Source organism: Lutra lutra, chromosome 4 (assembly GCF_902655055.1).
Source record: "Lutra lutra chromosome 4, mLutLut1.2, whole genome shotgun sequence".
Classification (NCBI taxonomy): Eukaryota; Metazoa; Chordata; class Mammalia; order Carnivora; family Mustelidae; genus Lutra; species Lutra lutra.
Window position 1 is genome coordinate 79,208,103 of NC_062281.1, and position 13,658 is coordinate 79,221,760.

The following is a 13,658-nucleotide window of genomic DNA, read 5'->3' on the forward strand; positions in this document are numbered from 1 at the left end:
ACTTTTTCATGTGTCTGTTGGCCATCTGGATGTCTTCTTTGCAGAAATGTCTGTTCATGTCCTCTGCCCATTTCTTGATTGGATTATTTGTTCTTTGGGTGTTGAGTTTGCTAAGTTCTTTATAGATTTTGGACACTAGCCCTTTATCTGATATGTCATTTGCAAATATCTTCTCCCATTCTGTCAGTTGTCTTTTGGTTTTGTTAACTGTTTCCTTTGCTGTGCAAAAGCTTTTGATCTTGATGAAATCCCAATAGTTCATTTTTGCCCTTGCTTCCCTTGCCTTTGGCAATGTTCCTAGGAAGATGTTGCTGCGGCTGAGGTCGAAGAGATTGCTGTCTGTGTTCTCCTCAAGGATTTTGATGGATTCCTTTCTCCCATTGAGGTCCTTCATCCATTTTGAGTCTATTTTCGTGTGTGGTGTAAGGAAATGGTCCAATTTCATTTTTCTGCATGTGGCTGTCCAATTTTCCCAACACCATTTATTGAAGAGGCTGTCTTTTTTCCATTGGACATTCTTTCCTGCTTTGTCGAAGATGAGTTGACCATAGAGTTGAGGGTCCATTTCTGGGCTCTCTATTCTGTTCCATTGATCTATGTGTCTGTTTTTGTGCCAGTACCATGCTGTCTTGATGATGACAGCTTTGTAATAGAGCTTGAAGTCCGGAATTGTGATGCCACCAACTTTGGCTTTCTTTTTCAATATTCCTTTGGCTATTCGAGGTCTTTTCTGGTTCCATATAAATTTTGGGATTATTTGTTCCATTTCTTTGAAAAAAATGGATGGTACTTTGATAGGAATTGCATTAAATGTGTAGATTGCTTTAGGTAGCATAGACATTTTCACAATATTTATTCTTCCAATCCAGGAGCATGGAACATTTTTCCATTTCTTTGTGTCTTCCTCAATTTCTTTCATGAGTACTTTATAGTTTTCTGAGTATAGATTCTTAGTCTTTTTGGTTAGGTTTATTCCTAGGTATCTTATAGTTTTGGGTGCAATTGTAAATGGGATGGACTCCTTAATTTCTCTTTCTTCTGTCTTGTTGTTGCTGTAGAGAAATGCAACTGATTTCTGTGCATTGATTTTATATCCTGACACTTGACTGAATTCCTGTACAAGTTCTAGCAGTTTTGGAGTGGAGTCTTTTGGGTTTTCCACATATAGTATCCTATCATGTGCGAAGAGTGATAGTTTGAATTCTTCTTTGCTGATTTGGATGCCTTTAATTTCCTTTTGTTGTCTGATTGCCGAGGCTAGGACTTCTAGTACTATGTTGAATAGCAGTGGTGATAATGGACATCCCTGCCATGTTCCTGACCTTAGCGGAAAAGCGTTCAGTTTTTCTCCATTGAGAATGATACTTGCGGTGGGTTTTTCATAGATGGCTTTGATAATATTGAGGTATGTGCCGTCTATCCCTACACTTTGAAGAGTTTTGATCAGGAAGGGATGCTGTACTTTGTCAAATGCTTTTTCAGCATCTATGGAGAGTATCATATGGTTCTTGTTCTTTCTTTTATTAATGTGTTGTATCACATTGATTGATTTGCGGATGTTGAACCAACCTTGCAGCCCTGGAATAAATCCCACTTGGTCGTGGTGAATAATCCTTTTAATGTACTGTTGAATCCTATTGGCTAGTATTTTGGTGAGAATTTTCACATCTGTGTTCATCAAGGATATTGGTCTGTAGTTCTCTTTTTTGATGGGATCCTTGTCTGGTTTTGGGATCAAGGTGATGCTGGCCTCATAAAATGAGTTTGGAAGTTTTCCTTCCATTTCTATATTTTGGAACAGTTTCAGGAGAATAGGAATTAGTTCTTTAAATGTTTGGTAGAATTCCCCCGGGAAGCCGTCTGGCCCTGGGCTTTTGTTTGTTTGGAGATTCTTGATGACTATTTCAATCTCCTTACTGGTTATGGGTCTGTTCAGGCTTTCTATTTCTTCCTGGTTCAGTTGTGGTCGTTTATATGTCTCTAGGAATGCATCCATTTCTTCCAGATTGTCCAATTTGTTGGCGTAGAGTTGCTCATAGTATGTTCTTATAATTGTCTGTATTTCTTTGGTGTTCGTTGTGATCTCTCCTCTTTCATTCATGATTTTATTTATTTGGGTCCTTTCTCTTTTCTTTTTGATAAGTCTGGCCAGGGGTTTATCAATCTTATTAATTCTTTCAAAGAACTAGCTCCTAGTTTCGTTGATTTGTTCTATTGTTTTTTTGGTTTCTATTTCATTGATTTCTGCTCTGATCTTTATGATTTCTCTTCTCCTGCTGGGTTTAGGGTTTCTTTCTTGTTCTTTCTCCAGCTCCTTGAGGTGTAGGGTTAGGTTGTGTACCTGAGACCTTTCTTGTTTCTTGAGAAAGGCTTGTACCGCTATATATTTTCCTCTCAGGACTGCCATTGCTGTGTCCCACAGATTTTGAATCGTTGTGTTTTTATTATCATTTGTTTCCATGAATTTTTTCAATTCTTCTTTAATTTCCTGGTTGACCCATTCATTCTTTAGAAGGATGCTGTTTAGTCTCCATGTATTTGGGTTCTTTCCAAATTTCCTCTTGTGATTGAGTTCTAGCTTTAGAGCATTGTGGTCTGAAAATATGCAGGGAATGATCCCAATCTTTTGATACCGGTTGAGACCTGATTTAGGACCGAGGATGTGATCTATTCTGGAGAATGTTCCATGTGCACTAGAGAAGAATGTGTATTCTGTTGCTTTGGGATGAAATGTTCTGAATATATCTGTGATGTCCATCTGGTCCAGTGTGTCATTTAAGGCCTTGATTTCCTTGTTGATCTTTTGCTTGGCTGAATGTCCATTTCAGTGAGGGGAGTGTTAAAGTCCCCTACTATTAATTGTATTATTGTTGATGTGTTTCTTTGATTTTGTTATTAATTGGTTTATATAGTTGGCTGCTCCCACGTTAGGGGCATAGATATTTAAAACTGTTAGATCTTCTTGTTGGACAGATCCTTTGAGTATGATATAGTGTCCTTCCTCATCTCTTATTATAGTTGTTGGCTTAAAATCTAATTGATCTGATATAAGGATTGCCACTCCTGCTTACTTCTGATGTCCATTAGCATGGTAAATTCTTTGCCACCCCCTCACTTTAAATCTGGAGGTGTCTTCGGGTTTAAGATGATTTTCTTGTAGGCAACATATAGATGGGTTTTGTTTTTTTTTATCTATTCTGATACCCTGTGTCTTTTGATTGGGGCATTTAGCCCATTAACATTCAGGGTAAGTATTGAGAGATATGAATTTAGTGCCATTGTATTGCCTGTAAGGTGACTGCTATTGTATATTGTTTCTGTTCTTTTCTGATCTACTACTTTTAGGGTCTCTGTTTGCTTAGAGGACCCCTTTCAGTATTTCCTGTAGAGCTGGTTTGGTGTTTGCAAATTCTTTCAGTTTTTGTTTGTCCTGGAAGCTTTTAATCTCTCCTTCTATTTTCAATGATAGCCTAGCTGGATATAGTATTCTTGTCTGCATGTTTTTCTCATTTAGTGCTCTGAATATATCATGCCTGCTCTTTGCGGCCTGCCAGGTCTCTGTGGATAAGTTTGCTGCCAATCTAATATTTGTACCATTGTATGTTACAGACTTCTTTTCCCGGTCTGCTTTCAGGATTTTCTCTTTGTCACTAAGACTTGTAAATTTTACTATTAGGTGATGGGGTGTGGACCTATTCTTACTGATTTTGAGGGGGGTTCTCTGAACCTCCTGGATTTTGATGCTTGTTCCCTTTGCCATATTGGGGAATTCTCTCCAATAATTCTCTCCAATATACCTTCTGCTCCCCTGTTTCGTTTCCTCTTCTTCTGGAATCCCAATTATTCTAATGTTGTTTCGTCTTATGGTGTCACTTATCTCTCGAATTCTCCCCTCGTGGTCCAGTAGCTGTTTGTCCCTCTTTTGCTCAGCTTCTTTATTCTCTATCATTTGTTCTTGTATATCGCTAATTCTTTCTTCTGCCTCATTTATCCTAGCAGTGAGAGCCTCCATTTTTGATTGCACCTCATTACTAGCTTTTTTCATTTCAACTTGGTTAGATTTTAGTTCTTTTATTTCTCCAGAAAGGGCTTTTATATCTCCTGAGAGGGTTTCTCTAATATCTTCCATGCCTTTTTCGAGCCTGGCTAGAACCTTGAGAATTGTCATTCTGAACTCTTGATCTGACATATTACCAATGTCTGTATTGATTAGGTCCCTAGCCTTTGGTGCTGCCTCTTGTTCTTTTCTTTGTGGTAAATTTTTCCGTCTTGTCATTTTGTCCAGATAAGAGTATATGAAGGAGCAAATAAAATACTAAAAGGGTGGCAACAACCCCAGGAAAATATGCTTTAGCCAAATCAGAAGAGATCCCAAATCGTGAGGGGGGAGAAAGGTTCAGAAAGAGGTTCAGAAAGAAAAAACAAAAAACAAAAACAATTAAAAAAAAGAAAACGAATAAAGAAAAAATATAAAAAAGAAAAAAAAATATATATTATATATATATTATATTATATTATATATATATTAGATAAACTAGTTTTAAAAATGTTAAAAAAGAAAAGGGCAAAAGTTAAAAAAAATTTGGCAGAAGAAGAGAAAAAAAATTGAAAAAGAAAAAAAAATTAATTGCAAGGCTAAAGAATCATGGGGAGAAAGCCATGAGTTCTGTGCTTTGCTTTCTCCTCCTCTGGAATTCCGTTGCTCTCCTTGGTATTGAAACTGCAGTCCTTGGTAGGTGAACTTGGTCCTGGCTGGGTTTCTTGTTGCTCTTGGGGGAGGGGCCTGTTGTAGTGATTCTCAAGTGTCTTTGCCCCAGGCGGAGTTGCACTGTCCTTACCAGGGGCTGGGCTGAGTAATCCGCTCGGGTTTGCTTTCCGGAGCTTTTGTTCCCTGAGCGCTTTCCGTAGAGTTCCAGAGGATGGGAATGAAGATGGCGGCCTCCCGGTCTCCCGCCTGGAGAAGCCGAGAGCCGGGGGCCCCACTCCTCAGTGAGCCCTCAGAGAACAGCGCCCAATTACTCCCGTCACCTTGTCTTTGGCCGCGCTCTGAGCTGACCGAGCCTGCGACCGGTTCAAGGTAACCCCGAGCTTAGAGCTCACTCCTTGGCTCTGTCTCTGTAGCCGGCTTCCCTGTTCTAATACCTGTAAGCTCTGCGACACTCAGACACCCCCGATCCTTCTGTGACCCTATGGGACCTGAGGCCACGCTGACCCCCGCGTGGGCTTCACCCCGGTTAAGCCTCTGGAGCGATGTCCCTCAGCAGAACAGACTTTTAAAAGTCCTGATTTTGTGCTCCATTGCTCCGCCGCTTTCCGGGAGCTGGCTTCTCCCCCCGCGGTCTATCATCCCGTCGCTTTGGATTCACTTCTCTGCCAGTCCTACCTTTCAGAAAGTGGTTGATTTTCTGTTTCTAGAATTGCTGTTCTTTTTCTTCTTCGGTCTCCTGTTGGATTTGTATGTATTTGCAATCTTTAGATAAGCTATCTAGCTGATCTCCTGCTACCTGAAGTAGTCTCAGCCTGCTACTTCTCTGCCATCTTGACTCCTCCCTCCTTTTTTTTTTTTTTTAAAGATTTTATTTATATACTTGACAGAGACACAGTGAGAGAGGGAACAGAAGCGGGGGTTGTGGGAGAGGGAGAAGCAGGTTTCCTGCTGAGCAGGGAGCCTGGTGCAGGGCTCCATCCCAGGACCTGGGATCAGGACCTGAGTGGAAAACAGACACTTAATGACTGAGCCATCCAGGCCACCCTGTGAAGTGATATTTCATTGTGGTTTTGATTTGTATTTCTCAGATGACTGGTGATATTCTTATGTACCTGTTGGTCATTTGTATGCCTTCTTTGAAAAAATGTCTGTTCAGATACTCTGCCCATTTTTAAATTTTGTTGTTATTTAGTTGTAGGAGTTTTCATATATTTATCTCTTGTCAGATACATATTTTGCAAATATTTTTTCCCATCCTATAGGATACCTTTTCATTTTTTTAATTTTTTTTATTTTTTATTTTTTTCCTGTGCAGAATCTCTTAAATGTAGTGGATCTAGGAGACTGTGCAGACCTTTTTAGTTTGATGTTACCTACTTGTTGATTTTTGCTTTTGTTGACTATGCTTTAGTGTCATATATAAAAGATTGTTGCCAAGACCAGGGTCAGGGATCTTTCCCCTATGTATTCTTTTAGGAATTTGATAGCTTCTGATCTTATGGTTAAGTCTTTAAATCCGTTTTGAGTTAATTTTGTGAGTAGTGTGAGATAGGGCTTGAAATTGTTATTATAGGATTTTTTGGTGGGGTTGAGGGGAGGCATTTGACAGGTCTTCTTTACCATTTTGGTGAAAGTAGCTTTCTTCAGAGCTTGTTTTGTCCCTAAGCCTGAACATGGTCTTCGCTTAGAAATACTGGTCAATTTAATGAACAGTTTATTTGTATAAATACAGTTATACAATGTAGAGGTAAGAGTGCTGACCCCCTGTGGTGTTAAAAAAATCCATGTATAACTTTAGACTTCCCCAGAACTTAATAATGAATAGCGTACTGTTGACTGGAAGCCTTACTGATAAAATAAATGGCCAAGTATACATATTTTATATATTATATGTATTATATTACTGTATTCTTACAATAAAGTAAACTAGAAAGAAGAAAGTGTTAAGAAAATCATGAGGAAGAGAAAATACATTTCCAGTACTGTACTGGAATTTTGAAAACATCCTCATGTACGTGGGCCTGTACAAGACAAACCCATGTTGTTTTTGGGTCAAGTGTATTTAGGATTCTGTTGCTCTTTTTGTAAGTACTTAATAAATGGAAAAATCACAGAAGAAAACTAGGGGATTTTCCAGGATGTCACAAAATTCTTCTCATAATTGTTCAAGCAAGAGAGTTTTTTGTTTTTTTGTTTTTTTAAATTTCTACCCTTTGTCCCTTTTAGGTTAATTGGAAGGGAAAAAAGGAGACTGACTGAGAACCTCTTATAGAGATACTTGAAGAAACTCTTAGTATCCTGAGTACTCTAGGTGGCTAATGAACAAACAGAGAGTTCACTGGGAACTCTCAGAAGCTCAGGAACAGGCTGTGAGAGAGGCTTTGATGGATTTAATTGTAAACATATTCAGTGTTTTGAGACTTGTCTGGGTCAGTAATTTAAAACGTTTGGTTAAGCCAGGAAGTAAGCAAGGAATCAGAAGTTCGATTTTATTATGGGACAAGTGTACAGCAAAGAAATAAGGATCTGCGATACAGTCATTGCATAAAAGGTGATAGTTAACTTGAGAATAGAGGAGGAGAGAAAGTGCAAGAGAAAGTTCAGAGACCTGAGACTATCACATGTAGGAAATTACACAGTTTTTCATGTCTTTGTCTAACTCAGAACTTTTTGGAAAAATCGACTGAAAGAGAAACTCGCCAAGAATATGCTCTGGCTATGATTCAGTGCAAAGTTCTGAAACAGTTGGAGAACTTGGAACAGCAGAAGTATGATGATGAAGATATCAGTGAAGATATAAAATTTCTTTTGGAAAAACTTGGTGAGAGTGTCCAAGATCTTAGGTATGTAATTTTTTAAAATTCTTACAGGCTGGATAACTTGTTTGACTTTCCTAGTATTTTAAGAAAGTCTTAATTTGTTACTAACATAAACTCAAAAGAGTTCACTAAAACTCTTGTGTCTTCTGTTAAGGATTGGGGGATATGAGGGACAAAAACTCAAAACAGACTGGCTCATCACTATGGTAGCAGTTAATTATAGCTATGTATTATCTCTTCTTTTTGGGGGAAATTCCCACCATTCTCTTATCTGAAATCTGACTGGTTGTACTCCCACAGGATGTTCATGTCACCCTAGAACCCCTTAAGAATCTCCCCCGGTTTAGAATCTTTTTAAGCAGTACTGGTTGTTAATTTGTGGAGGAGGTTTGGCCATAAATGAAATGAGTATTTTTTCCCCCTGCTTTTGTAAGTTCCTATTGGTATCATCTATTTTTTAGTTTTTAGAGCGCGAGAGAGCACGCAGTGTATTTGTGTGTGGGGGGGGCAGGTGTGGGGGTGGTGGTTGGGTAGGAGGGGCAAATGGAGTGGGAGAGAAAGAACCTCAAGCAGTCTCCATTCCCAGCATGAGCCCAGTATGATGCTTGATCTCAAGAACCTGAGATCATGATCTGAGTGGAAATCAAGAGTTGGACGCCTAAACAACTGAGGCACCCAGGTGCCTCTATTTATTTTTTATATTAAAAATTATGCAGTGATGTACAATGCAATAAAAAAAAAACCCTTGTGTAGTTCAGAAGGGACTTCATATCTCCTCCACATAGTTGTCCCCAGCCTCATTTCCTGTGTTTACTTCCAAAAAATCCTAGCTCTGCCCCTCCAGCGTGCTAAACACACATACAAATGGGGTTCTGTATACTCTTCTGGACCTTGTTCCTTTTTATTTCATAATGTATTGGTGGTCTTTCCCCTAAATCTATGTATTTGTTGTTTTTAAACTATTGATAATCTTTAGAAGAGAATTACTGTCTAGAAGTAGATCTTGCTTTGTAGTTGGTTTAGGTTTGGGAGCTAGGCTGAGCCAAGTTTGAATTGTTTGGCTACTTTCTTCCTGTGTAGCCTTCACAAGCTTCTTGACTTTTTAAAGTGTCAGTTTTCCTTTTGGTAAAATAGCAATGAAAATTCTAACCTTGTAGGATTTGTTGTGAGTTTTCAAGTGTCTAGCAAGTGTATATATAGCCTTCAGATAGTATGTGTTCCAGAAATGTAAATTTATGAGATAATTCAATGCAGTTCGTAATCCCAAGGCCCAAATGCTTTTATGGAGAGGGGCGTATCACTCACATCAGTGATTTGTAATGGAGTTTTGTGGAGAGAAGTGAATGATTTTAATTTTAAATATATAATTTTAAATATATATAATTTTAATTTTAAATATAATTTTAAATATGAATAAATTGATTGTAATAAAGTAGCCCGGCCAGCAGTAGACTTGCAATTTTTATAAATTATGTTTTATAAGTTCATTTAAAAAATTTATTATCAGTTCTCCTGTAATAATGATTTAAGATCTCTTTAAAAAAATAATATTAGTGATACTTAGCTTTCTAAGTTATTTAATCCATGTTAGCCAATTTTTTTTTTTTTACCAATTTTTAATACTTACTGATTTTTTCATGTTGAATTTGGTAATTTGAAAAATACTGGTATTTACATTAATGCCAGTAGGGTGATGGGAGCAGGTAAAAGAGCTTTGCCTCTGTTTTCCTGTTACAGGTTTAGGATATTAATATTAAATGATATTAGCTTACTTCTTACACAGACTGGCTTTACATTAAAATGAATTACTATTTTATTCAACAAGACACTCTGTTCAACTTGACCAGTAAAATCCTGGTTATTACGAATTGCCAATCAGTATTGAAATGGCTAATTCTTTTTTAAGTTTTTCACTTGAAGGGATATTCAAGCTTGTCCTGTCACTGTCCACTGGCTAACAACATTAAACATGTTTTATATTATAAAATTTTGAATAGTTAAGTTACTTGATACATAGTGAATGATTTTTTTTTTTAAAGATTTTATTTATTTATTTGACAGAGAGAGATCACAAGCAGGCAGAGAGGCAGGCAGAGAGAGAGGAGGAAGCAGGCCCCCTGCCAAGCAGAGAGCCCGATGCGGGGCTCGATCCCAGGACCCTGAGATCATGACCTGAGCCGAAGGCAGCGGCTTAACCCACTGAGCCACCCAGGCGCCCCCATAGTGAATGATTTTTGAATTAAATTGCATTGCAGTTTGCTATATGCACAGGGTTTTTTGTTTTTAATTAATCTGTAATGTGTTAATTTAGTGAATTACCTCTGCAGTGTATGTAATCACATTATTCAATATTATATTCATATGTGTATTTTTATTTGTATAGTGTGGTGTATGGTTTTTGACATTTGTAGTATTAGAAAATGCTATTTTATTTTATATTTAGGTAACATACTTTTATATAAATTTACATTAATGTATCTAGTGGGCGGCAGATGCAGTATTTTAAGTGGCATGGTGGAAACTGCTAGATTATCAGATACTTTGCTGGTATTCATTTATTTATTAGGATGAAGATTTGAAAGCAGGTGCTCCTTTTAATATCTCATGATGAGCATTCAAATTGACAGGAATATTGGACATTAGGACCTTGAATAAATTTCACATGATTTATTAAAGATTATTCAAGCTGTTGAAACTGTTTAGTGGTAGTTTGTTAATGTACAAAGGTTTGTCAGTCTTTGCAGTTAAATCATAAGTGAAGATTTTTTTTTTTACTACTAAGGTATAGTTGACATGGTAAAAATGTTTTATTTTGCTTAAGTTTCGAGTAACTCTTAGGTTCTCCTAAACTTTGAATTCTTTAAAAATTTTTTTAGCTCATTTGATGAATACAGTTCAGAACTTAAATCTGGAAGATTGGAGTGGAGTCCTGTGCACAAATCTGAGAAATTTTGGAGAGAAAATGCTGTGAGGTTGAATGAGAAGAATTATGAGCTCTTAAAGTAAGTCATTAAATTCCAGTTTACACTGTTAATACCTGTTGTACCACATCCTTGCCAACATGTTTTTGTTAGTCTTTAAAAATTTTTAGCCATTTCATGATTTTAATTTGTATTTTCTTGTTTCCTTATGTGGTTGGATACATTGTCATATTCTTATTGGTCATTTGGATATATGTTTTTCCAGAATCGACTGTTCAAGCATCTAAAAAATTTTTTTAGGGGCACCTAGGTGGCTCAGTCAGTTAAGCATCTGTCTTCAGCTCAGGTCATGAACACTGCTCAGCGGGGAGCCTGATTGTCCCTCTCCCCTGTTCATTCTTTCTCTCTGTGGGCACTTTCTCTCTCAAATAAATAAAAATCTTTTTAAAAAACACCCTTTTTAAAAGATTTTATTTATTTGAAAGAGAGAGTGAGAGAGACAGTGTTCCTGCGAGCAGGGTGGGGGTGCTCAGAGGAGGAGGGAGAGAGGGGAGAAAGAATCTCAAGCCCACTCCACTCTGAGCTTGGAGCCCGAAGCCGGGCTCCATCTCAAGACCCTGAGATGGAGACCCTCAAGACCCTGAGCCAAAACCAAGAGTAAGACACATAACCCTGAGCCGAAAAGGGCCCTCTAGGGCCTTTCAAGAAGGCATACTCTCCTCCGGAATTGAAATAAAAACTTGAAGAAAAAAAAAGAAAAAAACTCTTTTATTGTCATTTTAATGAGATATCTAGAAGGAGGAGACGAAATATATATAAGTGTCCAGTGGGCAGTTTTATGTAGACCTTACACAGATTTATCCTTATTGTTTATACTTATTTTCCCTGTATTACCAAAAAGGATACATTATGCTTATTTAAACATTTGGCAAACCAGAGTGAGTGAGTGATAGACGTTGGCGACTGATGGAGAATGGATGGGGGAAGAAGTGGATTATCTTTTCAGCATTGTTGTGCTCCTTTGAGTTTTTAAAAGTAGCAAAATGAGCTTGAATAATGCTTTTAAATCTAGTTTTTGGAGAACTTGAATATAATGGAGGGGAACTGTTTTATAAATTATTACTAAAGCATTACGTGTATTTTTATTATGATACACTTAAAGAGCCTTTTGCATGTTCTGTTTTCTGTCATTAGGTTTTAAATTTTGTGGTTCCTTTATATTACTCTTTACCTTCTTACCAGCCTTTGTGGTTTTTCTAAATAACCAGAAACAATGACATGTCGAACTTCAGTTTTAGAGAAATTTGAAGTCACTGTTTGTTCTTAGTTTCCATTCTTTTTTTCTTTTAAAGATTTTAAAAATTTATTTATTTTAAAGAAAGAGAGCATGAGTGTATATATTTGTGTGAGTTGGGAGCGTGTGAGGGGGCGGAGGAGGGACAAGCAGACTCCTGATATGGGGCTTAACATGACCCTGAGATCATGACCTGAGCTGAAATCAGGAGTCAGACACTTAACTGACTGAGCCACCCAGCACCCCCTCAGCTTCTGTTCTTATAAGTTGTCTGTATGGAAATGATTAGCAAGGAGAGGCATGCTAGTGCCGCTCTTCAAACTAGCTGATAAAATAGATATAGAAGAAATCTTCATTCTGTTGTTAAAAAAAAAAAAACCCACAAAACCCAGTGAATACTAGCCTTCTTTTTATCTGTGGAGAACTGTACTTACCTGAGACTTTGACCTCTTTTATCAGGTAATTTCAAACTTACAAGTATACAGTGTAAGTTCATTTTTTCTCCATCAATTTTAGTATGATAGTATACAGAAAGTACTTTGTAGTCTTCCATGTTAAAATTTTGAAATAAGTACGTATTTTAAATAAGGAAATACTCTGAAATGTAAGAAACCATGCAGATGGTAATTTCATATGGTTTCACTTACTTATGGAGCATAAGGAATAACATGGAGGACATTAGGAGAAGGAAAGGAAATGTGAAGTGGGGTAAATCGGAGGGGAAGCATGAGAGACTGTGGACTCTGAGAAACAAACTGAGGGTTTTGGAGGGGTTGAGGGTGGGGGATGGGTGAGCCTGGTGGTGTGTATTAAGGAGGCCATGTATTTCATGGAGCACTGGGTGTGGTGTATAAACAATGATTCTTGGAACACTGAAAAAAATAAAATAAAATTAAGATGTTAAAAATAAAAGCAGAATCTGAAGGTGCAAACAAGCTTTTAAAACAGAGGAAAAACACTGTGAAAGTAAACAAGAGCAAATTTGTGGAGTGATCAGTCAGAATAATAATATAAATTCTGTTTTGGATTTGAACAAGCCTACTTTCCAAGATTACATTTTCAACCAGATGTCAGAGTCAGAATTCACATTTCTTCTAACTCCAAAGCTGTATTGCTGTCTTGATCCCATTGGAGTGTCTGACAGAATCTCAGCTGTGGTTAATGTGGTAATTGAGATTTGGCTCTTGATTAATGAATCTATCATTGACTTAACACCTGTATTGAGGGGGGAGACAAGATGGCGGGGAAGTAGGAGGAGGCGCCGTTTCAACCTGACCCTAAAGTGAGCTGATTACCTACCAAAGAACTCTGATCCCCCATGAAATCAGCCTGAGATTAGAATTATACACTTCTGGATCTCTATGGGGGCAGGTAAAGGGGAGTGGGAACATTGGACTGATATCAGAAGATAAACAAAACGGGGAGGGAGCCACCAGAAGCAACCCATTGGAAAGTAGTACCCCAATACAAGAGTGCCCTGCGACTGGGGACCAGCATTAACTTGGAGTCTGGTTGAAAGCACTCAAAGAGCAAAGGATTGTGGGGGGAAATTGTGGGAATCAGGGTGGTTAGGGACAGGGGTTTAAGTCCCCAGACCCAGGACAGCCACCGCTGGTGCTGAGCCAGAGAGAGTGCTGCGAAGAAACCAGGTCTTAGTCCCTGAGAGCCTCTGGGTGGTGGCTCCTGTGAAGGGCAGGGAGCCTCCCCAGCTGGCAGAACCACAGCCTTTTGCACTCTCCACACGTACCATGCTACCAGAGTCTGAGTCGCCCCCCACACCCCTCCCTGAGAGAGGTGCCTGCAGGGGCCAGCCAGTGCTCTCTTGGACCGGGGAGTCTGAACACTCCCAGCCTGGGCCAGCGGGAAAATCTCAGTGCGCTCTCGCTGCTTAGAACCTCTCCGGTGGTCTGGAGCTG

The 13,658-nt window shown here is 38.4% G+C and overlaps 1 protein-coding gene across 4 annotated transcripts in view; it reads left to right on the forward strand.

Annotated features, from left to right (window-relative positions):
• ATP6V1H (ATPase H+ transporting V1 subunit H) overlaps positions 1 to 13,658 on the forward strand; it is a 155,578-nt gene that overhangs the window by 70,553 nt on the left and 71,367 nt on the right. For all 4 annotated transcript variants that reach the window (XM_047727107.1, XM_047727110.1, XM_047727109.1 and 1 more), the window contains 2 exons: positions 7,373 to 7,551; positions 10,404 to 10,529. In XM_047727107.1, the coding sequence (XP_047583063.1) occupies positions 7,373 to 7,551; positions 10,404 to 10,529 (305 nt within the window). The remainder of the gene's footprint in view (positions 1 to 7,372; positions 7,552 to 10,403; positions 10,530 to 13,658) is intronic.